Below are 25,231 nucleotides of genomic sequence, written 5' to 3' on the forward strand. Positions count from 1 at the left end.
TTGAAAGTTTGCTAAGAAATTTAACAAACTTGCCGTTTTTGTAAACGAAAAGACATGAAGAAAGCTATAGGAAACTAAAAAAAAAACTTTGTTTTATCTCAAATTATTGCACATACATAGAAAGTACGGTAAGATTAAATTTATAGCGCCACTAATTTCATCACTTTTAGGGAAATGAAATGACAAATAAATTCATTAAAATTTAATTCGAAAATTGAAATACGTTGTAATATCACAAACGTGAAAACTGCTCACTTTTTTGATGAGTAAACTAAAAAATGTAATTTTCAATTTCCAATATTTACCAATACTTTCGAAACTCTGTTTCCAACTTTTTTTGACAGTCAGGCTTTTCGATAAATATTTGAGCCCTTTTTGTTTCTAAAAAATTTTATTTTTTTGCGGTTGTTTTTTTATTTATTGAACTTCAAATATTTTAAAGAACATTTTCATTAAACTTTTCTCTTTTAAGAGAAATTAGTATTTTATAATAGTTTTGTTTGCAATTAAATTTTCTGATAAGTTATATAAACCAAACCAATTTGTAACAGGTCATTGCGAAATTTTTATTGGTTTTTTTTCACAAACTTTGTTGAAAATACACAAACTATTCATAAAATAATTTATCGGCAATTTTGGAACAAATTCCATAGTCCAAACAGTATCATTCGTGATTTGATATTTCAACATCATCCATATTTCATTTTCCAACAATTTGTTTGCTGCACGCCTTCTGAATAGGTGACTCATCTCAATTCATTCAACCTCTTCCTTAACCAGGCAACGCTTTCTGTATACTTGATCTAGAATTTTTGATATATTCAGGTGACCAGACCCCAAAATGATACCTTTCGATCCAACAACTTCTGAAATTCATACTCAGAAAATGTCCCAATTTATAGTGGTTTGTTTCTTGATTCTTGTTACTTTTTTTCATTTCTCTAGATGGGAGATTTGAAAGTTGAACAACAAAACTAGATAACTTTAACGTCAAAGGAATAAAACTGTAGATAACGATCATCATTGGCAAGTCCGTTTTTAGAGTCAAGAGAAGAAATGTTGTAACATCTGTTAGTATTCAAGTAGTAGTAAAACTTAGAATAATAAATGAAATTACAAATTCATTTCATTTTTGACCTTCCTGAACTTATTAAACGTTCTCTTTTTGCAGCTCGCCGACGCCGATCGTGATCAAGAGGAAGAACTGGTTTTCAACGAGGAGCGCCGCAAAACAGTGACCATGTGAGTTTTTTCTCTGTTGTTTTCATTCATTCCATTTCACTAACTGACCAATTTTGAAAATTTTTTTTGAATTTGATATTGGGAACAACTATTGTCACCTATTTCCATCCGACTGGTCAACTCACTCGAGGTCGCACAAATTTTTTGTGTCTGATTTTTTCGTTCGATTTCGATTCGATCATTTGTATTTCCATTTCGGACATCCATACAACCGGTCGCGATTGGGTTTCTTTTTCTCATTTACCTCGGTTTAGTGATGCCATTTTGGGCTGATTTCTTTGGTTTCAAATCGACCCGCGTCAACCTCTAAATATCAATATGATTAAAATGAACTAAACGTTATGTACGTACATAATATTTTCCATGCTATGGGGAACTATAATTTGCAAACAATCATCCTTTTCCAGCATTATTTATTTTCTCTAACTACTTTTTTGAAATTTTAACATATAATTGTGATTAATAACGACTAGGCTATGTCTTTGAAAAATTGTAAACATTGACTTTTTTTTCATTTTAATCTTGGCATGATCATCCAATTATAAAAGAACATAACAGACTAATTCAAGATCTGGTGGCATATTTTATTCAAAATACTGTTGTTCGATGTGTAAATATTGTTGATATTTCTGAAATTGCTCGAATTCAAAAATTTATCGGGTAGCTTATTTCTTTCTGAACCAAAAACATACAATTTTTGGGTGTTTGTGAAGATGGTTTTTATCCATGTTCATTTAAGCAAAGATTTTGAAAAGAAAAACATTTTGGGAGCCCTGAAAATTTTTTCAATTTTCTGAGTACGTTTTTTTTCCTGTTCCTAAAAAAACAAAGGTGCTCCAAATATTTCATCAAAACGTCAACTATTTGCAGCTATTCCAACATATATTGCCACTTGTAACTTGCACCCCTCAACAAATAGATATCAATACCCCTCCCCCACTCTCTCGTTTCCATCTTTTTCACTTGATTCGACAAGTGGTTGAATAGGTTTGACAAATAAATCATAGCAAATTGGCCATGTCGCTGGTTGCAGGAGAAAAATTTGCCCCTCCCGGCTTTCCCCGGGAATATGAGAATATATGACAAAGATTGGAATGTAGTAATTCAGGGATCGGGCACAGCGGGTGGTGTTAGCACTTATATTAGAAATTAGATATTTGAAATTGAAAATTGGGTATGAAATGCGGCATTGAACATTAGAATTTTACGACGTCCATTGTTATTTCTGCCGCTATCATTGTTACCAACAGGATTTTTGGATATTTCCTTTGATATCTCAGTGATATGGCTTCACACGTTGTTGTCTCAATTTCATTGCTTAATCTTGTTTTTGTTCTTGACCATTCATTAGTAGTAACAAAAGCTATTTTTAAGGGTAGGCGGAATTAAAATTTTTTTAGCAAAATGATAAGGAAGGAATTTTTCGACATAAGTGCTGCTAAAAATAGAACTTATAAACATATATTTCAAACTTGAAAAAAAGTCTAAATTACAGAAACCTGAAGAATTGTCCCCAGTTGCATATCGAATTGCCTTTTGAATTAATAAAGAATAATCTTAGAAAGCAAGCTCACAATTTGCACTTTGATTTCTGAGTTTTTGAAAGCTAAACAATGAACCAATATAGTTCACGTATGTCGAACTTATAGTTAGTTTTTATATAGAAATTTTTCCAAAGATATTTCTTCCGAATATTTAATTTCCACATTCCCCTTTTTGATAAAAATAATAAATCAAACGCAAAGACCCCCGCCTTTTTGCGCATCTTTCTCGCATTATCGCCAATACTGTCATCATCACACACATTCACACCAAAAAGGACAAACATTTGATGCTCCCCTGTCCTCTTTTCCATCACCTCACACTTACAACACAAACATTTTTCAATAGTATTGGCCAAATCTCTGAGACGTATACACCTATCAGTGATTCTCCTTTTCTTTTTTTTCTTTTTTTTTGCTGATAACACAATCGATGATTGCTCTCTAACCCTCCTTTTCAGTCTCTCGCTTTTTCTTTCCGTCAATCGAATAATCTAAAAAATTCCACAAAAAAATTGCCTATGAGTTATTCGCCGCTTTCAACGTATTTGTTTCGGAGGCCTTTGTAAGAAATCTAAAAATTATTTAAGGAGTTAAATTATGAAAATATACTTTGGAAATATGCCAATTATGCATAATCATTTCAGGGACGACAACGCTTCACTTCGCTCTGCATCTATCACATTTGACGCAAATCGCGACGAGCAAGATTTGTTGAACGAATCTTTTGCTTCAAACCCAACTGATGAGACAGTGTTGATGCAAAAGTGAGTTTCGTGAATATTTCTTCTGCCAACTTTTCAGTAGGATTGAGTCATTTCTTACAGAAAACTAATAAATATATGTATATATTTATTTTTCCGTTCCATTCTGTACAAAAACGCTCTTCTTCCGTTCCACATGGATCGTTTTGTATAAGAGGAGGGAATGATTCAAACCTTTTTCAGTGTTTTCTCCTTTTGCGCCTTTTAGTCATTTGTCAAATACTAACAATGTCTACATGCCAACGTTTCTGCTCTTGGCGTGCACTTTTTCTCGCATTATTGTTTAAGATTGAAACCTTATAGAATTACTGATTTTTGTAAGTTAGAAAATACTTAAATATTTATGCAACATGCTATTTTTAGACAAACATACATGTGCTACTAAATTAAAAATACTTCTAAACATTACAAATGAATTCGTCCAATACCAAAAAATAACAGCGTTTTTCCTATGATCAACTATCAACAGTAAACGTCTAATTAAGCAGAGAATTACCCTTTTTATTGTTTTTGAAGATCAGCGAGCAAAGCACGTGTACTTAAAAAATATAAAAGCTTATCAAACTACTTAAAAGTCACCAGGTTGAGTTTAATCGCTCTATTGCTTTCATTCAATGCCTGTTTTACCTCCGCTACCTTTTTTGATTAATAATCATGGTAACACTTTTTAAAAACTGGGCACATTCTCTAATATCATATCCAAATAGTTGTTTTTTCAAACAAAAAACATGGTATCGAAATTATAAGAAAATTTACGGATCATTAATCCAATCGTTCCCATCCCCTCTGATCTTCTCGCCCCCATCTAGCGCACTTTTTTCCTCTTACTCAAACTACCAACAACAAAAAAAACATCGTACAAATGTAAATTGTCTTTACAGAACCAAGGACGAAATGGATGCAACCAGCGAGCGTCCAAGATCACCATTAGACCTTCCACCTCCACCAGCATCAGTTGTTCTTCATCCGTCTGCTCCTCCACCGCCACCGCCTCCATTGAGCTCGACAGAAGTTGTTGGAAATACTACCACTACAACTACGACGCACTACGCTCCAAAAACGTGGAACGATCCGTCCATCACAACTGCTCCAAAAATTCCAGTTTCCTTACTGTCAGGAGCACAACCACTGCCAAGTGTTTTAACACAAAGAACCACTACAAGCTCTTACAGTGCTCCAAATTATTCAGGTAAGAAAATAATTTCAAGCCTACCAAAAAAGCTCTCTCTTGCTTTAAAAAAACCAACACCAAAATTCCGTAGTTGTCTTCACAAAAATGTAGACTTTGGTAGTTTTCACGACAATTTTAGTTCCTTATAGGCCTGCGGGCAAGTTCAATTAATTATAACATTCTAATGATTGGAAAAACATTTGAATAAAAGCTATATAAATCTTAAAACGAACTTGTTTTCAATTTGATGTTTTTGTATCAAAATTTTTGGTACTCTAATATGTAACTCAGCAAACTAGAACTCGATGTACAAGAAGTTTTTATATTATTTTCTGTGGCTGCTTCTGAGAAATCAGCTTTCTCCTTCAAATACCCTTTTTCCTTTTTCTTCATTCCCAAATCAGACAATTTGAATTCCACTCAGTGGTCACTTGAGAACATGAAGAACCGTTTTCAACTGTCCGTTTTCCTCGTTTGGAAATAAAGAAAAAGGTGGGATGATGGAGGTGTAGTGCCCAAACAAAGAGAAATAAGAGGGCCAGAAAGGAGGATCGACCTTCATTCAAACGATTTGACCGTTCGATAAGACGGGCGACGATACCCTTCCGTGGAATCCACCTGCATACCGGAGAGACTCGTCAGGGCGGCATATCTTTCGGTTTTGCAACAACGATTTGTTCCTCATAATTACACGGTTTTTATGGTATTAGACGCTTCTGTTTATAGTGGCTTATTACCAATCATTAGGCAGTCAACATTGAAAGGCCTACTCCGCCTGCTCTGGTATCGGATTACATGTTGGGCATGTTAGTTGTGGTTCCATTCCTCTTGTCGCTCAGGATAAAGTTTCTAATTGAATTACACAACTTTCTTTTGTAAAATTTGCATATTACCAGAATCCCAAACAAATAATAGTAACAGGAATCTTGCATAAAAATCAACTTTTACGATTTGTAAACTACAAGCACATTTTCTATTTCCTCTTTTCAGCATTTTTTCTAAACTTTTTCCAATTTTTCTCTACCTCCTAACAATAAAAAAAATTTCAAGAAATCGAGAAAAAATTTTCAAACAGCAAACATTATGGGCTTCAACCGGCCGCAGAGGACAGCTTGCGCTCTCTGATATTTGGTTACTTCTCGATTTTCATCATTGGGTTACCTATTATTATTATTATTCTTCCGTCCCGTTCGACGGTGAGACCGGTCCAGCTTCACTTCATTATTATATATTTTCTATTGATTCCATTTTTATGCTTCACCTTCTTCTTGTTCTTGAAACCGGAATTTTACTGATTTGGGGTAATTTTTGGTTGCTACTTCTTTTTCGTGATTCCTTTCTTCCTCCGACATTTTCCATTTTCACTCAATGCCTCATTCTCACCTTACAAAGTAACTTAGAATTGTGGGTTTCCATTTGGTTTTTTTTCAAACTGAATTCCTCAACTCTAGTGACCAGAACCACGAAAACCGAAAGTGTAACGATTTTCGGGACGAACCAATTACTATTGTTGTCTGATGGGTGAAAAAAAACGCAGTTTTGTGTTGTTTCTTTACTTCTACTTTTTCACGATCAAAAAAGTTGCCGACGACCAATTCAATTCGAATCCAATTTCCTTTTTTTTTCAGCTTCTTCAATGAGTGGTGTTCCGAGTGATGTTGCGCCGCCTCCACCGCTACCGATCCCGAATCAGTCGTCATCATCTGCAGCCAGCTATCAACACCATCACGCATCTTCTATCTCAAAGGTATTTGATTGAATTTATTTAGGAAATAGTTATAAAAAAAAAATTGATTCACAAGTAGAACACCATTTTTTTGCAGTGATCCCAATTTTTAGTCTCGACTAAATTTCAAAATTTAAAAATTTGTTAATCGTGTTCATCAAATATAACTTTATAACTTTTTAACGTGATAATTTCTAATACGTTGTAATTTTTTTTTAATCTGAATGCATCAATTTCAGTAACGAGAGGGTTTTTGTTGTTTTTTTGTATTATTCAAAATACTATATTTTCCTCCAACTCCGTCAAGCAATAGTTTCTATGCGTCAGAAATTGTATTATTCCCAACATACTACTGTTTTGTTATGCAATGATATCAACCAAAATTCGATTTTAGTACAGTACCGGGTGTCATGTAAAAGCCAAACATTGGCGGGAGGCTGAAGAAATGAAGATGCATCCGGGGGGCCCGCTTCGCACTCGAAAGAGTATTCTGTATTCTCAAAATATTTGCATATTTGGTTTCGCTCCTATTCCCCTCCGTTCTCGCTCGTTTGCACCAAACTTTCTTCAGTGTTTACATTGCGTACTGTTAGTTGGATCATTCGACCACCCCTATTTTCTATTTGAGATGCTTTGCTAGGCGATCAAATTGTATCAGGACTCCCGTGCTCTCCACGCACTATTTCTCTACCCATTGGCATTTCTTCACCAGTGTTTCCACGGATTGTGAGAGGGGGAATTCCAATCACACTTCACTTCAAACATAGTGTTTCAACGCGATGAGAAAATATATACACAACACACATACACACACACACACAGAATAGAAATGACTGTGTGTTGTCGGAAAAAGAAGAAAACGGCTCGTCTTCATAATAGGTATTTATCAATTTAGTGGAGAAGAAGCATCGGAAAAGCTGAATGGAAGCAAGCGCGGAAGAGAGAGGAGATGGTCGAAACATTCCGATAAGCAAAAGGGGGGGGGGGCTGGACAGGCTTAATATTTTCCGCATGAGTCGGATAAACGCTTTGCATCACCATAGGCACCCTACAGTGTTGGTTGTTGGTTTGGCAAAGCTTTCATTTTCACATTAAAATTGAAAGTTTGGAAATTGAATCTTAATCCTAGAAAAAGATTACAATTGAAATTGAAACTCTAAACGAAAGACTTTGTTTTATAGTTTTTTTTTTCAACTTTTGTTTTAATGATTTAGGCTCAAGTAGATAAATTCAAAATTTTGGCTCCCTTTGCATCTCCCTCCATTCTTATTCCTGAGCTCTGAGAAAACACCAATATTATGATGAATTGTCGGCAATTTTCCCTCGTTCGAGCTATGCTCTTTTATGTGTGCTCAATTGGCCCAACTCTTTCCCTTCACCCGTCCTCTTTAGCTTCTTTTGTTTGAAAACGTACCACCACCTGCTTCGGTGGGTGGTAAGGTTGTAGTATTTAGGAAGGAAGGTTGAAACAATATCCTAATGTATTATATGCCAAGCTGTGTGAATCTGAGAAAGATGTTTGGCTAGGCAACAACATTTTGCAGCGAATTGATGCTGATCCGCTTTGCCCCGGGACAAAATAGGTGGATCACGATTTTGAGGCATTAATACGGAGAATGATTCATAGGGTGTGTCGATGCAGTTTTTGAAACTTATTGTTGCTCTGTGTGGTGCTACAATCACTGAGCTTTTGGATAATGGAACATTTTCAGTATAATTTTTTGAACACATTTTTGATATATGCAATTTCAAGATTACATACAATTTTTTCGATACAGACATTGAATATGAAAATCAAAATGATCAGCTTTCTGACCACCCTGTCCATATTCCAATTTTATTTACTCACCTTCATTGTTTTCGCGCACTTTCCCTCGTGTCTATCTCGGGCAACCCTCCCGCTGACCGTTCCCGCTCACTCCCCCACTTCTCTCCCTCTCGTACTCTTTGCCAGCGCTCTCTATTCCTCTGTTGGATTCCTCTTATAATACATGTATCTTGTGCATAATTGCATGGGTTAGTTGGCGTGGCGGGTGAGAGTGGGGACAGAGACTGTCGTGTCTCGGTTGCGCTCCTCCGCGCGGAATGTTTTGCCCCGGTTGCCCTCGGTCACCTCCATTTCTCTCTCTCTGTTTCTCTATAACTCGCACTAACAATAATACCAGCAGAAACCTCCGCACCTTTGACTAGTATAAGCGCTAGCCGAACGCCCGTAGTATACGATGGGACGTCAAGGTCGGTCGTCACTTTTAGAACCCCTGGGAATTGCCAATCCATCAACCAGTTGTACCTCTTGTGAACAGTTCCGTTGTCTTAGAACTTTGAGCATTTCTTTATTATTAAATTTTATTTTTTAAAGACTCTTGTAGCATATTTGAATAGTTAAACTGGGAAATAGTGAATCATGATTACGATAATGAATAGTTCAAAGTTAACAACATTGATATTTTACAGTTGGCGCAGCCGTCTTAAAAATAATCCGTCTTCCATTCTCCTCTCCTCCCTTTTCATTTTTTTATTTCCACTGACATAAATCGTTTTTCCCAGAACGACTTCCCATAAAACAAGATCCGTTACATCCGCGATACACGGACTGAACCAAAAAGTGACCGCTTCTTCTGCTTGCGCTCTTCGCTCCTCATAACGAATTGAAAACTAGTAATAGTGTATACATGTAGTGTGCGTTTCGTCCAGTTTTTCTCGGAGTTCTATTCAACTTAGATTCAGTCAGTCCTTGTTATTTTTATTTCAGAATAATGGGTAAAAAATGAGGAAAATAAAATCCGCGACGTAGCAGCATGTAAACATAAAGATGGTCTAGGCGGCTGGCAACACTGTGTTTACCTTTTGCTCGTTTCTTGTCTCAACACCTTGTTATTATCAACCTCCAGCACGGACCGGAGATGGACACACCGCATCGTCCGGCTTAACAATACTTATCTCATTTTCCGTTGAGCCTACTCTTCTTTCTTTCTGCCGTTGCTTTTCTGCGTGTGCAGCTTTGTGTAGATTCTTCTTCCCTGCTAAAACATTATGTCGATAGTCAAAGTGCAACACACGGTAATATAATTGAAAGTTCATTAGTGATACGATATAAACCGCGTCGTAAACCCAAAACCCAACCCAACCCAGTTTTTGTGTTTTATTTTTGCCCTCTGTTTTTTACATCACTGTCACATTTCAATTTAATTTGAAATTAAATTGAATCTTCACGATGACTATTTTCAATTTCTAATCTAAAGTTCAGAACCTGAGTGTGTTCTGTAATGAAACAATATAACTTTCAGTCAATCAGTTCGTCCCGCGAAGATCTTCTCTCGGAACACGCGACGTCTCGATCCACTGTTCGCGAGATCCCGGTGCATCGCGCGCCGTCAACGGCACCCTCGCACAGCAGCGTCTTTGAATACCATATGATGCCAACAACAACCTCCACATACCATCATGTGGAGACACCATCGGTAAGTCTGATGCATTAAAATTCGACCTTGTTTGTTTACCGAAAGTTAGAAATTTGAGGATGTTACATGCCACGTGAGAAATTCTGTTTATGTTTTGAGGCATCTTTTCCTAGTGTCGGGTATAAAACCGTGCATAGAGAGTTAAACATGTTTTTTTGTGTATTTTCTAGATTAAATGCAAAGGAATTAGTCATAGTTTTTATACATGAGAATTAATATTCATAAATATAGTTTTAAAGTCGTTGAAGCAGAAAATCATTAGCCAATATATTTCCTAGGTTAAGCTAAATAAACAAACTCTATCTACCCTCTCATTGCGGCATTTTCTTAACAAGAACAAACTTGTACTATAGCTATTAGTGATGAGAAACTAGGAACTACAAGTTTTCCTACAAGTTGTTCTGTTCCACGTTTACTTTTGGATTTCTTTGCGAAACCTGGCTGCCAATCTAGTTTTCGCATCAAACAGTAAAACAGTAACACCAACAAAAAGTAAGGCAACGCGATTCGCGTCATTTCTCCTCATTTACTCTCTTCGAAACGATGATGGTCACCAGACCACTTGACATTTATCAATCTATTTTTTTTTATATTCCGAATCAATTATATACTAGCCATGATTTAGAGCAAAAAGCAGGTTTAGAAAATGGGAGTACCATTGAAAAGAGAGTTCTCCATTCTCACTATTTCGCACCTTGGCTCCAAAGCTCAATTGTGCACATGACACTGCGCACACAGTATTGACTGCCAGCCCGTATCATAAAAACTTGTGTACATACTCAATTTGCCCTCATGTTCACATTTCTCCATTTTCTTCTTTTTGTTACTCATTTTCTTTTTAATTTTTGAGAATTTCAGGACGAGTACTACCGACGAGAAGTGATGACAAGAACAATTATTACTAGAAGCACAGAAGCATTGTCACAAGTAAGTTGATTTTTTCAATGGTTCTTAATTGTGAATTTTTGAAATGCGATATTGTTTACGAAAAACTTTTTTTTTGCGCGGTTCCCTAACATGTGATGTTGATGAAGTATCTTTTTACAAAATGTAGAAAATAGCAATAAGATTCAAAAACTGGTCTTTTCTTATTTTATTGCAATATGCCCTCTTTTCTGACTTTTATTGAAATCAATAAAACGACGCGCTTAGTTTGTTGTTCTTGGCCTCCATTTTTCTACATTTCGCACACATTCTCCTAAATTTCCAGGCGGCCATTTGCATATTGATTTTTCTCATTTACTTTGATTATCACTTCAGCTTTGCTGGCTCGCTCAACAGAAATATGCGGTAGAGGGCAGAAAGAGTAAAAGTGCTACGACAATTATATTTGCTTATGTTTTACTTTTGTTACTTGTCGAATACTTCAATGATCAGTTTCAGACACCTCTCGGAAGACCTGCATCACCTCTGGACAGATATCTTCCATACCCGACCACAACAACAACTACTAGCGGTGACGGCAGAACTCGCGAGGAGAAAACCGTTGATTATAAGGTTAGGCGTTGATGTTGTCTTTGATAAGAAAAGAGGATGATAAGGGATCTTATAATTATTTGTGTTACAGGTCACTTATCACCGAGACATTGAAGAACAGGAGCGTAGAATCAGAGAGGATCAAGCACGGCGTCAACAGGAAGAGCAGGATCGTCGTGATCGTGAAGATAATGCCAGAAGAATATTAGCACAAAGAGAACATCAAGAAATGGAACGTCTTCGTGAGCAGCAGAACCTTTCTGAAAGAGCACTTGCTGAACGAGAGCGCGCAGACAAAGAACGTCTTCAACAAGAACGTCTTCTCCGCCAACAACGTGAAAAGAAACGTCGTGAAGAATGGGATCGCCTTGAGAGCATACGTCTAGCTGAGGAAGAAGCAGAACTTGCACGACGCAGAGCACTCGAAAAAGAGCGCATTGATCGTGAAAAAGCTGAAGAAGAGAGAAAAACAATGGAACGTCTTGAAAGAGAGCGTGCTCGTTTGGAAAGAGAACGTCTCGAAGAAGAACGTCGCCAAAAGGAGAAAGCCGAGACGGAGAGAATTGAACGTGAAAGACGTGAACACGAAAGAATAGAAATCGAACGTATCGAAAGAATCAAAAGAGAAAGAATAGAACGGGAGCGTCGTGAGCGTGAAGAGAAAAAGGCAGAGGAGGACCGTCTGCTTCGAGAACGTCTTGAATTGGAACGAATCGAGCGTGAACGTCGCGAGCTGGAAGCTCGAGAGCGTCAGGAACTTGAGCTTCAACGTCGTGAAGCTGAAGACCGGGAACGCCAACGTCTCGAAGATGAGGCTCGCGAGATGCGCCGTCGTGAAGAAGAGCGCCGAGAAGCAGAATTGGTTGCAGATGTCCATAGACAAGCTGAAGAACGTGAACGACTCCGCAAGCGTCAAGAGCGTGAAGAGGCTGAACGTTTGGAAAGAATCCGTCTTGAGCAGCAGAAGATTGACATGGAAAGAATTGACGCTGAACGACGAGAACGGGAGAGGTTTGTTGAAATATTCAATCTGCTTTTATTTTTGGCCTTATGCTGAAATTGAATGAATAATTTTCAGAAAAGAAGAAGAGCGACGAGAATTTGAGCTTATTGAAGCAGCAAGACGGAAGAAGGAAGCTCGTGATCGTGATCGTCTTGATGAGATGGAACGCGAGCGCGTAAGAGAAGAAGAAGAGCGCAGAGAAAAGGAGCGCCGTGAACAAGAACGTAGAATTGCCGCTGAGAAAGAGCGCAAGAGAAGGTGAGTATACATATACTTTATTTTTTATACCAAAGATGCAAATTTTAAGACAAGAAGAGGAGGAAGAAATTGCTCGTCTGAATGAACTTCAAAGAGCTGCTGCTGCTCGCCAAGCCCAACGTAACGCAGAACTTGACCGCCAAAGACAGCGTGATGAGCTGGACCGAAAGGCCCAAGAGCTTTCGGAGCGGGAAATGCGAGAAAAGGAACGTCGTGATCGTGAACGAGCCAATGAAGAGGCTCAACTAGCTGATCTTTTGGAACGTGAACGCCACAATCAACTCATTCGTGAAAACGAGCGAAGAGAAGCTGTTGAGCGTGCCAACAATCGTCGTCTGGAAGACAGAAGATCACGCGACAAGTTGGATCACATTGTACGTGAAAGATCCGAAAAGGAGCAATTTGAACTCGAGAAGCGCAGACTTCTTGCCGAGAAGGAGGCAATGAACAGAAAGAAAAACCATCTGTTGAGCAGTGAAACTCTTGCAAAACTTACTCAGCCAATGTACTACACGACTCGCGAACCAGAAGTCACCACTAAAGTGGAAAGACAAGTTATCGAGCGTATTGACCGTAACGTATGGGTTGAGGATGTGCCATATGCTCCAAGCCAGAGTGCCATGGGTTATTTGGATAATGACGAGAACAACCGTGATCGTCTTTACAACCCGAATGATTTGAATAGAAACGGATCCAGCAGGTGAGACAACTTTCAGCATGGTCTTCAATGCCCAACATAATACAAAAGTTGTTGCAGAAGCCGCTACCAACGTGCCAAAAATGAGAAAGCCCGCCGCGACTTCTACCATTCATCACAGGATTCCGCAGGTCTGGCATGAAAACAGAAATAATTTCTGTAATAAATCAAAAAGTTAAACTCGCTAGACACCGATTACACCGTTTAGTCGCCTGTTATGTCGTCCATTCACACTTCTACATTTAACGCTTCGATGCTTCAACAGGCTCGATTCAAATTCCCTTTTTTCAATATATTTACCTCTGTGTCATTTTGGACTCTTTCTGTACTTTTTGTACTCTTTTCTCTGCTCCATCATTTCTTCCCCTTTTCCATACCCCCAGTGTTATGTTCCATGTGAAAACTTAAAGTCTTACTTTCTCATTTTCTCCTCCTGTAAAACTAACTAACTAACAAAATTTGCATGATAATCAGTTAATAATGCATCTAAAGATCAGGATAGCGACGCTGATAAAATCTAAATTACAATCGAAATCCGCATGACTCCTGTTTCGAGACTTTATGTTTTCTGTTTTCTAACTGATCAACGTTGAATGCAGATAGGTTTTATTTGTGACAATTTGTCCTGGTCCTTGTCCTCTGCATGTTCCCACCGTCATCACTATAAAAAAGTTTCTAAACTCAATGAAAAAATTCATGGGAAAAGTCGTTCGAACTATACAAAAAATCCGTTTCACGCATTCACACACAACATCTACAAATAGAGTGAACAACCTACACGTACACATTTTCATTTCCTTTCTCTCTCAACATACAAGTGATAATCAGGTGTTGTCTATCTTTCCTTTACAACTTAGCAGCTTCTTCATTAATCCCAAAACTTCGAAATTTCTTATTCAAACAAAAACCATCTCTTCCATCCCTCATGCAGCCAGTTTTTTCTGTTCTCCTTTTCCACTTTTTGGAATAATCTACCCTTTAGAAACAGTACAACCAACCCCTTTATCTTCAAACTTAGTTTCATTTAGACAAAAATCCTACCCTTCCAGAAAAGTGTGCGCTTGCCTGTGTGAGAGTGTGTGTGCCTTCTGTTTTCTTATTCATTCTTTTCTCTTCCACTGCCCTCTTGATATCAAGATATCAATAATTTACATCATCATCTTCGTTATCCGCCCCTTTGAAATCGTTTCATTTTGGAATTATTCTCCATGTATTTTCTGATTAATTTCTAGATAATATTGATCCCCGAATTATGTCCTTTTTTCAAATGTATTTTGTGTTGATAAAAATTTTTTTATTAAAAAAACACCTGAGATACACATTTACACAATGAAAACAAGAAAATAGAAAGTGGAAGTATGTGAAATTGTGAAGAATTGTACAGTTTGAATGGCTCGGAACATGTTTTATTTTGTTTTGTTATTTGATCGTTTTTCATAATGTCTTTGTATCGAAATGGATATTGCATGTGCACATAGATTAAAAAGCTCTGTATTTCAGTAAGACACGCTGAAATGTTTAGTGTATGGAAAATCAGATGCTCTATTTATTCTATTTATTTCTAAAAAAATATATTGCAGCCCTCCAGTCTTGCATTGTTGAAAGCTGAAATAGTCTGGAGCTAACAGTTGAAGTAGAAAATTTATTGACTAAGCTAGATATCAGTAAATTAAAAATTTAAAATCGAAACGGGAACTAGCGGCTCGGACTGTAAATTAATCTTATAGTTTAATATTTATTTTTCTGATTTTGAATAACCTGCTTGTGAGCGTTGAAGCTTTATTAATTAAACATATTACAATATTACCTTAGAAAATGAGAGTGTAGGAATTTCAATTTTTCAGATCCAGTTACTGAGCGTTTTCGTAAATCCACTGATGACTTAACAACTCGTTCTCGCCCAGAATATCGTGGCCCATTGCTTCAAAAGTTCCATGACTCTGAATTCCGAACCACCGCTCTAAATGAAACCGACGGTTTGCCATATCGCAGAATGGGGCCAAGTCCATATGAGCAGGTATGTTTTACACTAACATGTTTGGAATTGATGACGGTACTTTTCCGATTTCCGCCTCCCAAAATGTTTTTTATTCAATATTTCAATTTAAATTCTCACGTGAATGTTTATTTCAATACTATTTCAATTTTTAGGCTTAGAAAACAAAAATACTAAGCCTGAACTTACAAAAAAGTTCACGTTTCATTAATGAAAATATCGAAAACATTTGGGGGGGGGGGGGGGCAGAAATTGGAGAAGTACCTTGATGACAAATTAAGAAGACCGATATGTTATTTTGAATGTCATTGTTTGTGTTCAGATAACAAATCGGTCTTTTTGAATATCCTTTATTTGTTCACAAATATCTTTACCCAATATTCCCATGTGCCTCTCTCACTTGCTAAGCTTTTTATTTTTCTTGCCATGTGTAGCCGTTCGCGAAACTTCTCGAAGAAACCGAAAGACGCTACGCTCATTACAACAGCCGTGCCAGCAACCCGTCTATTTACCAGTCAAGCCGTTATTACTATCCGGAGAGGCATGGACAGCCACAGGTGAGTTCAGCCGCTTTTCCGCTTGTCACACGGGTCCCGGGATTGAGAAATGTATCTGTTGGAAAAAAAACGGGAATTATGACAAATCTGAAGACTCGAGCATCTATAAAAAATTTTCCAGCACACGGACAATACTCGTGCCGAGTCCGTAGTTGCCTACGAACGTGAGAGCCGCCGTGAATCACCAGCAGACCAAGCTCACATCAGAAGCCGTTCTGCAGATTATCTCATGGATAGAAGGTAAAAGTGATGTTACATATTTAAGAACCATTTAATATAGGGAAACAAAGATTCAAACGTCCTAGTTGGTTCTGTTTTTATTTTCCTTTCTATTTCCGGTCCTCGCACAATTAACGTTTGCTGAAAATGTATCCCGACTCAAAGTTAATTACGAAATCCATGTGAAAGTTTAGATTTGTTGTTGCATTAAAAAACTCGAAAGTATCTAATGATTCAATTTTTCAGAATCCGTGAAGAAACCGAGGTTCCAGAGAACCAACTTCAAAAAACTCGCGTGGAACCTCATGATCAGTCACCACGGGAATCTCGTATTTCAGAATATGAAATGCGCTTCCGCAAATCAACCGAGAAGCTAACCGTTCCTGACTGGTACCGTGAAAACAGACCACAGGGTCAAACTGCTCAAACTTCAACCTACCGATATGGAAATGGAGTTGAGCCAATGAGCACCACAACAACAACCACTACTGTTATTAATGGAACATCTTCTCATCAGCAAGCACCCCCTCCAGTACCACCACAACCAATTGGAAACATTGGACTGCCGCGTGGCATGTTTGATAGATACAAGGATGACATTGAAGAGCTCCGACGCTCCCGCTCATCACTTCATCAAACTGGTCAACAGGAAACGTCGAACCGACAGGTTGTTGCATTATAAGCCACTTTTCAATCCCAATTACCCTTAATACTTTCCCAAAATCCCAAAATCCCGCATTCCCTTCAACCCTTTTTGCATTTACCTATGTTCAATTTTTCCGTTTCAACATTTTTTTCTAATATTTAAAAAGTCATATCCCAAGCTCAAAACCATTGGAATACGAAATATCACTTTTAATTTGCTTTTATTTTCCCATTTGCTTTTCATCCACTTCTTTTCCCAGCATGAATATTTTCAATCAACTTCTTTGCCTTTCCCCCTGTTACATTTCCCCAATCCACGCATTCACTTTTTCAAGATTTTCCATTAATTCAGTGATACGAAACGTTTTGTGATTGTTTATGTATGAACAAATTTTGAATAAATAAAAACTATCAAATTCAAAGTACTCGTACAAATCCCGTAGCATGCTGCCTCACATTATCGTTTCAAAATTGACCTTAGGTAAAAAGAGTTTCATTTTCACTTTCAGACTTAAAATTCTCAAATTTTTCATTGTTTACTTTTCCTATCCTAAGCTCCCTAAAGCATTAGAAGTCCTCAAGGAGATTTGTCGAAAATGCATTGAAAAAATTTCAGAATGTAATTTAGCGTATTGTAAGTAGTACTTTGCTTCATTAAATTTTACAACAACATATTTACAACGAAATGTGAGGGTAAAATACAAACCTTTCTTTGTTAGTAGTTTGTGAGTCCTGTATAAATTTGAACGTATGTATCAGTCAGAAATCTGCTAACAGGGCACAACAGAAAAACAATAACTTATTTGATTTTAAACATGTTGAATTGAGTTATGATATGGTTTCAAGCATTTTTACTTGTGATAAAATTTGTTATGAATCTGAAATTATTGACATGATAAGAAATTTAAGCCTAATTTAACTAATTTGTAATACAGTCAAAAGAAAACCATTTTCTAGTTCAGAAATACCATCTTTGTCCAAATGGCGAATAAATTTTTTGCATGTATTTTGGTTTTGAAAACGTTTACCCCTAAGCTACTCATTTGTAAACATTTTTTTCTCAATTGTTACAGGGATCAACGCTGAGTGTGGGTGGCATTGTCGATCAAGGACACGCTCTCCCAGGCTACACAGTGTCAGAAGTGCCGAATGCGTGGAACCTGCATACTAGCCGCACTTCTCGTGTCGTCGAGGTCGCCGACACGTTTGTCGGTACTTCTTCACATGAATACGGTGGGTCATTCAATTTTTGAAACTATTTGCGATGCACTTGCGGCGATAAGTGCAAATAATACACTGTGAAATTGATAATCGATGATACTTTTATTTTTATTTTTAATGATCTTTCGATAAATGCGACACAACTTTTTTCTCACAGAAATGCGTTTGGATTTCAGGAAACTTCACAAATCGTTACGGAGGCCGAGTTACAATAGAAGAAGTGCTCGACTCAATCTTCCAGAAGGTGACTCCAACGAATCAGAGACTAAATTTTGACAGGAGGTAAACAACTTATATTCCAATGTTCAAGTGTATTTCCAATAATTTTAGTTACCCACAAGCTGACGAGTTATTCCAAGGAAACGTTGATGGCCCAGGAATTTATACGAACAACTATAGCGTGATGCGTCAAGTGCTCAAATCGCCAGAAAGAGCTGAGCACATTCTACAGTTCGTGTGATATAACTTTAATAACATAATCAAAATTTTCAGAAATGAGGAGTTATTCGTTAGATGTACTGAATGTCACAGAACCAGAGAACTATCCGCAGCTAGACTCTTTTTTGTGTCCTGCAAGCACTGCTACACATACTACTGCTCTAGAGAATGCAGGTAGGAGTTAATTGAAAATATAATCATATAATAAAAATGTTTATTTTGAGGCATAACAATTGGCCAAACCACTCGGGAAGATGTTCTTTTGCACGAATTAATACATTATGTAAAGATGTTATCATGAAAGTTCGAGAGGATGAACAGGCTCAAGCTTTCATGTCGAAAGTCGCCAGAGACGGTTTTTCAGTTAGTGGGAGAGGAAGTGTGAATATTCGTCTGTCATCCCCACAACTCGCACAGGTGAACTATGTAGTAAAACTGTTTAAAATTAAAATTGAATAATATTTTTGACAAGGGCCAAAATAATCAAGCTTGATTATCATTGTATCTATGATATTTTTGAAAACCTTTAAAATTTAATAGACATTTTTTAAAAAGTTAATTTTGTTGACCACATACACAGCGTTTTGAACTAATGAAAACTAGCACCATCAATTAATCAATTTACTAAAAAAACGATTTTAAGGCATACGTCAGCAACGGATGGAGAGCACTTTCCGCTTATCCAAATGACCAACTTCTCTATTACTACACTGTCAAAGCTTTGATTGCTGAAAGGAAAGAACCTTCTTTGATTGCCCTTTGTAATCGGTATGAACCAAGGTAACCATTACAGTTAACGTTCTGTGTCATAACCGAACTATAAATTACAGAGAAAAGTTCATTCTTTCCGTGTCTATCATTGCTGACATCGAGCACTGCCCAGAGACTCCACCTCCAGAGACACGCGAACTCTCAGCCGTCCAATTCTCCTCTCCTAGATCCCGCTACGAAGCCATTCAGAATCAAAATGCTCCATACTTCTCAGAATTTGCACACAATGTCTAGATATAAATTCATCTTCATTTTTATTATGAGCCAATTATTACAATTTTAATTACAATTCGTTCATTCAAGCATCCTATCCCGTGATCTTCTATTGATAGACCAACAACAATGCCTATGAGTTACTTTTATTTTTTCTTCCTTTTCATCCCTTCCCAGGTTTCTTCTTTAACAGCCATGGCTTCACTGCTCTAATTGTAAGCTTTCATCTCTTCTGTCCTTCTAGTAAATGTTCAATTTCTGCCATTCAAATGTTATATTAAATCTATAAATATATAAATTTTCAAATATCTTTCAAAGTTTCTTTTTCAAATATGCATATAAACATATTTTGTTTCTAAGTGATTGACAAAAAAGCTTGTCATTATTTTATCCAATTAATGTGATATCATTTCATGAATTTTTTAACTTTCAGGTTTTCTTTGCAGATTTGAACGCAACCTGATAAGTTTATATTTTTGCGCATTTATTGTTTCCTCCTTTCCACGGATGTGAATTATGTACTATGATCTCAATTATAATCACCTTGAAAAATAAATTTTAAAGTTCCTGCTCAAATACTTCTAGGCGCGCACATTTCGCCTCTCCTTTGCGCCTCTCCTTCTCCCCCTTCAAATTTTCGCTTGCCGCGCACCCCTGCCTCTCTGGCCATTTCCTCTCTCACTTTACCCTCTCTGATTTTCAACGCTCTCTCATCACCGCAAACGCGCGGCCTAAAATTCTCTTAGTCCTTCCTGTTCCTCATTGGTGTTCAACGCATTTCATTTGTGTTGTTCTATCATTTCTCGACGTGCTTATTTGTTTCTTGATTTTTTGTTGGAAGCACTTATAATAACAACCACTTTTTAATTGTTATCTTAGTTAACGTGAGGTGTGTTTTTCAGCAGAAAAATAGTGTTATATTACTTAAAAATATTAATGTGATAATGTTTTCTTAGTATGACAACAAACTTTGATAATCGCCTAGTATAGTTTCGAGTGTTTAATTCTCAAAATATAGATTTAGAATCCAAACTTTACTACTTAATAATAATTTCAAATTACAGATGGCCGATGACCCTCATGTTCTTGCTTTCCTTGCTAGAGTCCACCAAGGACGTCGGGATAGAGTAGAGGACCATCTTCATGAACATTTCATCAGAGAACGCAATTTACATCAGAGACCGCAATTTCCACCACTTCAGCTTGTTCCAGTCCAAGCTGAACACGAGTACGAGCATCCGTTTCCGCTGGTTGACGTGTTCAAGTTTAGCTTGCAAGGCGACTCCGTGAAAACAGCATCATCTTCATGGCAAGGACTTCAATGGTAAACTTTATTTCAAATTGATGCAATTGACCGTGATTATATTACAGGAAAGTCAAATGCAGCATCTACAACTTGCCTGGGGAACTTCTCGCAACGCGAGTCTCGGTTGACTTTTTCAACTTGATGGACCGGGTATTCAAGGCCACGGTCAAATATGAAATGAATGAAAAATTTGCGGCGGCGAACGAGTTTGCGGAGGTGGTCATTGACTCAAATCACAGCACCATCGTGTTTCCGGAAACGGGCGCTTTTGCTCCCGGAAGGTGAGCAATATAAAATTTTTAATATTCCATACTTCTACACGAAATTTCCAAATTTACCTTTTCACAAATTGTTCACATTCTAGGCTGGTAGATGGAATGCTTCCCACTGAAATTGCCGTTAAGATCAAGTTGGAGCACGCTGAGATTGTGGACCAATTCTCCTACAATAACCAGTCTTGGGTGATGGGGACAAGATGGGTCCGTTATGGAGATGAATGTTCAGTCAGAATGAATTTTGATGTACTTAAAAATCTCAACCCGTGTCATGATAAATTCTTCGACGACCTCCGTGAACAAGTTTTGAGTCCCAAGGAGGCGAGAGCGTTTTTTGACTTCGCCAGTGCCATCTTCAATCGGTCATTCATGGGACTGGATCTCTTCCACGAATCGGTGCGCAATGGTCTCAAATTTGGCTTTACAACCAACTGGGACTCTCTGAACACAGTAGATTCGGAGTTTGACTTCAACTCTCGGACTGCCTTTCCCGGATATCAGAATGTGCTTTACGAGGTAGCGAGAGGTTTCTGAACATTGTCTTAAAATAAATGTTTCAGCAACCGTCTGAACTGACGTCTATCAGTAATAGAGAAACAGCTGGAATGTGCCAAATTTTCAAGCTGAATCTCGATCCATCCGATGTTACTACTCGATTCCAAGTCGCTAGTATGAATAACGTGAAATCGCATACTTCGTGAGTATATTGAAGTTTGAAAATTACACAATGTTTGATTGCAGGCAATTCACTTTTTATCTGGAAAACAGTCCAAATGGTTATCTTCTCATTGCTGGTGGATGTTTCCAAATGGAGAGCAGACAACTAGTCAATCTGAAGCTTACACTTTTTGACAGTGGAGTTAGTTGCAGAAATATTCAAACATTCCGCATTCTGCACAAGGAGCAGTCAACAATTAAGGTTGTTATCGCACTTCTCGATGATGACAAGATGGAAAAGATGTCGCGAGGAAAATTGCTCCTCAACTTCCAAATGCATATGAATGGTACTATTTCAAATGTTGTACGCAATTTTGAAGATCAAACCAAGAGAATCGGTGATTTTGCCATGCCTGGTCTAGTCACAGGTTATATAAATTGTCGTGATAAGAAAAGGATCGGCGTATGCAAGGAGGTGAGATTATTAAATCTTTCGTGATTTTTCCATAACTTTTTCTTTTAGCATCTAGCTAACAATAGTGAACACTTGAACATGCTCTTTTTCAACACAGTCTTTGAAGATTGCGGGAAAAACGAAATTACCGTCAACGAGGATTCTGATATTGTTCTTGATGCTCTTGATATCATTTATCATCGCTCCCTCGCAATCTTCCCAGCTCAGATCAATCGCGTTCTGGATTTGGCAGGATACTGGCTTTCAGCCACAATGCATCGTTTCATGGAGATTGCCATTCTGCATTCTACCCATATCTCCGATAGTGCAAAGCTCGAGTTAGCCGCTGAGCATCATTTTGATATCATTAAGGTACGTTTATTCTGTTAGAAAAAAATTTTTCAGTGAGCTTTTCTCTCCAAAACATAACTAATTTGTTTCAGTACGTTGCCCGTCATCCGCGCTATGCCTCTACTTACCATCTCTCGCTAACGGATGAGGAAATCATGCAAGTTCGTATCCCAGCCGACAACGAGGTTGATGGAGGGACTGGTGGTAGACCACGACGCGTCGAAGATTTAATGGATTTGGAGGAGCAGCAGGAATAGTTAGACTCGTATCACCTTCACCCAGAAACAATACCATGATTATTATTTTGCCATACTTTTATATTGGCATTTGTTTTATTTATTTCTAATGTAAAATCAATTGCATATTATCCATTTCATATTTTTGGAGTTAATCAAATACGTTTAAATTTATCATACATGCCGGTTTCTAAACATTGCTACATACCCATTCCTAAGAAAATCTTGTCAGCTTTATCCCCAAACTCGTCATCAATTTTTATATTATTTTATTTAAATCATCTCTTTATATGAAGTAGTACACCCGAACGGTGCTGAATACCTGTTACAAATAATGAGAAACATGAAACACACAATTCAAGCAAAATATGTATAAATTTATTACTGGTACATATGTTCGTAACTTGTCATAGCGGTAGTCAACATTTGTCTTCAACTTCGGCATACTAATAACCTTTGCCTGGGATCAGCGTGCAAAAAGCATGTGTCTTTCATGACGTCCCAGGTGGGCGCTCTTTCAACCTCATAAGGGCAAATCGGATCTATCCTATCGTCTTGATTAGATTTTATTTTATTATCCGGAAACTCTTTTTGTCTAAGCAAATCTTTTTGACATTGAAAACGAATGTTTTCTTGCTTGTCAGCAAATTTCTGAACGTTCTTTGCGTTGTTGACTGCGTTGGCGACGCGTTGACAACAAATAATTTATTACGTTTAGATCTACGTTCACAGTTTCCAATAAATAAATATATTGGCACCGTGCCAGGGTCGATGCACCATGTAAAAGATCGTTCAGTGCCAATTGGGAAATTTATACTGTCGGAGGTACTTATGGGTTTCGTTCCCCCCAAAATGATTTTTAATTATTTAACACTACCTTTTTTTATTTTAATCCACACGTGAATGTTTGTTTTAATACTGTTTTCATTTTAAAAAGACTTAGAAAATCATTTCCCTAAGCCTAAGAATGAAAAAAAGTTCACGTCTCAATTAGAAAATATGGAAATCATTTTTGGGGAACGAAACCCATAACTACCCTGTCGGATTTTACAACCGTTTTTCTCTTAATTCTTCTCCGATTAGCTCAAATGGTTAATTCCAGACCTCAAATCTTTATTCAAATATATTTTGCGCAAACAAAGATAACTGACGCACTCTCGTGCTGGCGCACTTCTCGATGCTGGCGCGAAATCAAGTTTTGTCATCTTTTTTGGAGGAATTCCCTCATTCTTGGATTTGTAACTCGAAGTGGCGTGTTGGCTCGCTATTGAGAGTTCCAGTTTCACTTATTTTGCCTGTTTTGGCTATTTTTTATTGATTTTCTTTATTTTATTGTCTCCGGCGCTCAGCCATTCTTTAGCTATGGTATGAGAGATGAGAGATTTGGAATGATAACATATCATTGTGGGACTTGAGTTTCATTTAGTTACGTCTATTGTATTATTTCTTACAAAATGAGATAAACTTATTAGAACTACTTGCAAGGAGCATAGTGCCGGTTGCGGACTGAAATTTTTAAATGAAGGATGTTTCTAACTCTCTCTCTCTATGTGGTTATAGATGTAAAAGCTAACTTTTATATTGCCTTTAACGAAAATTAGCTAAACTTAAACTTTTATTGATTAGCATTTTCTTTAGGTTTGTAAACTCTTAAAATTAAAAATTGCGGTATACTGCCAGTTTTCGAAATTTCTGGAATATTTCAAACCTAACTGCCGTATTTACTTTATTATTAAAACGTGCAAATCTAATTTTTGAACACTTTCTTTTATGCACTACCATTAGAAAATGCAAAACTGATAGAGGCTGCAATACTAATTTTTGAGCAAGTTTTTCTAAGTTTTCCGTTCAGTATTCACACGGTTTCACAAATTTCAGCGGCGAAAACTATGTATTTTCTGACTAATATGCGAAAATTGTTTAAGTTGTATCCATATTCTACCAAATTTGACAAAGAATATAGAGGTGCAAAACTGAAGCAATACTCTTTTTTAGGATACATTTTTTATATAGTACTGATGAAGGTGGGAGGTACATTTCAAAACATTGAAAAAGTCACCTTGTGTATTAATTTTTGATTGACCTTTTTTAAGAGAAAATGTTTGTGACCTCAAGATTTTAAACATTTAGAGCTTTAGAAGATACATTTTTTCAACAATATACACTTTTAGGTATCCAAATTTGCAAAACCTTTCATACTTAATTTTTCAGCAACTCTGATTTCCTCCAATCAACAATTGCGGCGCTTGCCGCGCACCCCTGTCGCACTCGACCATTTCCTCTCTCTCTCTCTCTCTCTCTCTCTCTCTCTCTCTCTCTCTCTCTCTCTCTCTCTCTCTCTCTCTCTCTCTCTCTCTCTCTCTCTCTCTCTCTCTCTCTCTCTCTCTCTCTCTCTCTCTCTCTCTCTCTCTCTCTCTCTCTCTATCTCTATCTCTATCTCTATCTCTATCTCTATCTCTATCTCTATCTCTCTCTCTCTCTCTCTCCTCTCCCCCCGATTTTTGATTTTTTTCTCATTGGAGGCATAGTCTTATAATTCAACCGTGCTTATCA

The 25,231-nt window shown here is 37.4% G+C and overlaps 2 protein-coding genes and 4 non-coding genes across 18 annotated transcripts in view; 4 read left to right on the forward strand and 2 right to left on the reverse strand.

Annotated features, from left to right (window-relative positions):
• The window catches only part of ajm-1, a gene marked incomplete at both ends in the record, with an annotated part of 30,674 nt that extends 10,959 nt beyond the window's left edge, over positions 1-19,715 (forward strand). For 2 of the 13 annotated variants that reach the window (NM_001381045.1, NM_001330908.3), the window contains 22 exons: positions 1,172-1,242; positions 3,431-3,550; positions 4,429-4,736; positions 6,347-6,465; positions 9,732-9,905; positions 10,764-10,832; positions 11,289-11,402; positions 11,473-12,392; positions 12,460-12,642; positions 12,692-13,342; positions 13,400-13,470; positions 15,184-15,356; positions 15,770-15,892; positions 16,014-16,132; positions 16,358-16,778; positions 17,830-17,989; positions 18,154-18,259; positions 18,308-18,427; positions 18,470-18,589; positions 18,640-18,832; positions 19,059-19,195; positions 19,246-19,420. In NM_001381045.1, the coding sequence (NP_001368606.1) occupies positions 1,172-1,242; positions 3,431-3,550; positions 4,429-4,736; positions 6,347-6,465; positions 9,732-9,905; positions 10,764-10,832; positions 11,289-11,402; positions 11,473-12,392; positions 12,460-12,642; positions 12,692-13,342; positions 13,400-13,470; positions 15,184-15,356; positions 15,770-15,892; positions 16,014-16,132; positions 16,358-16,778; positions 17,830-17,989; positions 18,154-18,259; positions 18,308-18,427; positions 18,470-18,589; positions 18,640-18,832; positions 19,059-19,195; positions 19,246-19,420 (4,647 nt within the window). Of the gene's footprint in view, positions 1-841; positions 905-1,171; positions 1,243-3,430; positions 3,551-4,428; positions 4,737-6,346; positions 6,466-9,731; positions 9,906-10,763; positions 10,833-11,288; positions 11,403-11,472; positions 12,393-12,459; positions 12,643-12,691; positions 13,343-13,399; positions 14,646-15,183; positions 15,357-15,769; positions 15,893-16,013; positions 16,133-16,357; positions 17,176-17,829; positions 17,990-18,153; positions 18,260-18,307; positions 18,428-18,469; positions 18,590-18,639; positions 18,833-19,058; positions 19,196-19,245 lie in introns of those variants that run through there. The other 11 variants (NM_001330909.3, NM_001381048.1, NM_001330910.3 and 8 more) reach the window with 11 other exon arrangements.
• H08J11.9 lies at positions 2,205-2,263 on the forward strand. The gene has a single exon (NR_071807.1). It is a non-coding gene; the product is annotated as an Unclassified non-coding RNA H08J11.9 (non-coding RNA).
• H08J11.8 lies at positions 2,205-2,263 on the reverse strand. Its single transcript, NR_071808.1, has one exon. It is a non-coding gene; the product is annotated as an Unclassified non-coding RNA H08J11.8 (non-coding RNA).
• On the reverse strand, positions 5,016-5,306 carry C25A11.7. Its single transcript, NR_071809.1, has one exon. It is a non-coding gene; the product is annotated as an Unclassified non-coding RNA C25A11.7 (non-coding RNA).
• On the forward strand, positions 5,082-5,297 carry C25A11.8. Its single transcript, NR_071810.1, has one exon. It is a non-coding gene; the product is annotated as an Unclassified non-coding RNA C25A11.8 (non-coding RNA).
• A 748-nt stretch (positions 19,716-20,463) lies between the features above and the next one.
• On the forward strand, positions 20,464-22,987 carry C25A11.2 (BTB domain-containing protein; the record flags this gene model as incomplete). The annotated part of the gene is made up of 7 exons (NM_077138.8): positions 20,464-20,723; positions 20,771-20,986; positions 21,070-21,496; positions 21,541-21,677; positions 21,722-22,112; positions 22,161-22,463; positions 22,535-22,987. 7 exons carry the CDS (start codon positions 20,464-20,466, stop codon positions 22,697-22,699), a joined length of 1,899 nt encoding a protein of 632 aa, NP_509539.2. The 3' UTR covers positions 22,700-22,987.
• Between the last annotated feature and the right edge of the window lie 2,244 nt (positions 22,988-25,231).

This window comes from Caenorhabditis elegans, chromosome X (assembly GCF_000002985.6).
Source record: "Caenorhabditis elegans chromosome X".
NCBI classification, from domain to species: Eukaryota; Metazoa; Nematoda; class Chromadorea; order Rhabditida; family Rhabditidae; genus Caenorhabditis; species Caenorhabditis elegans.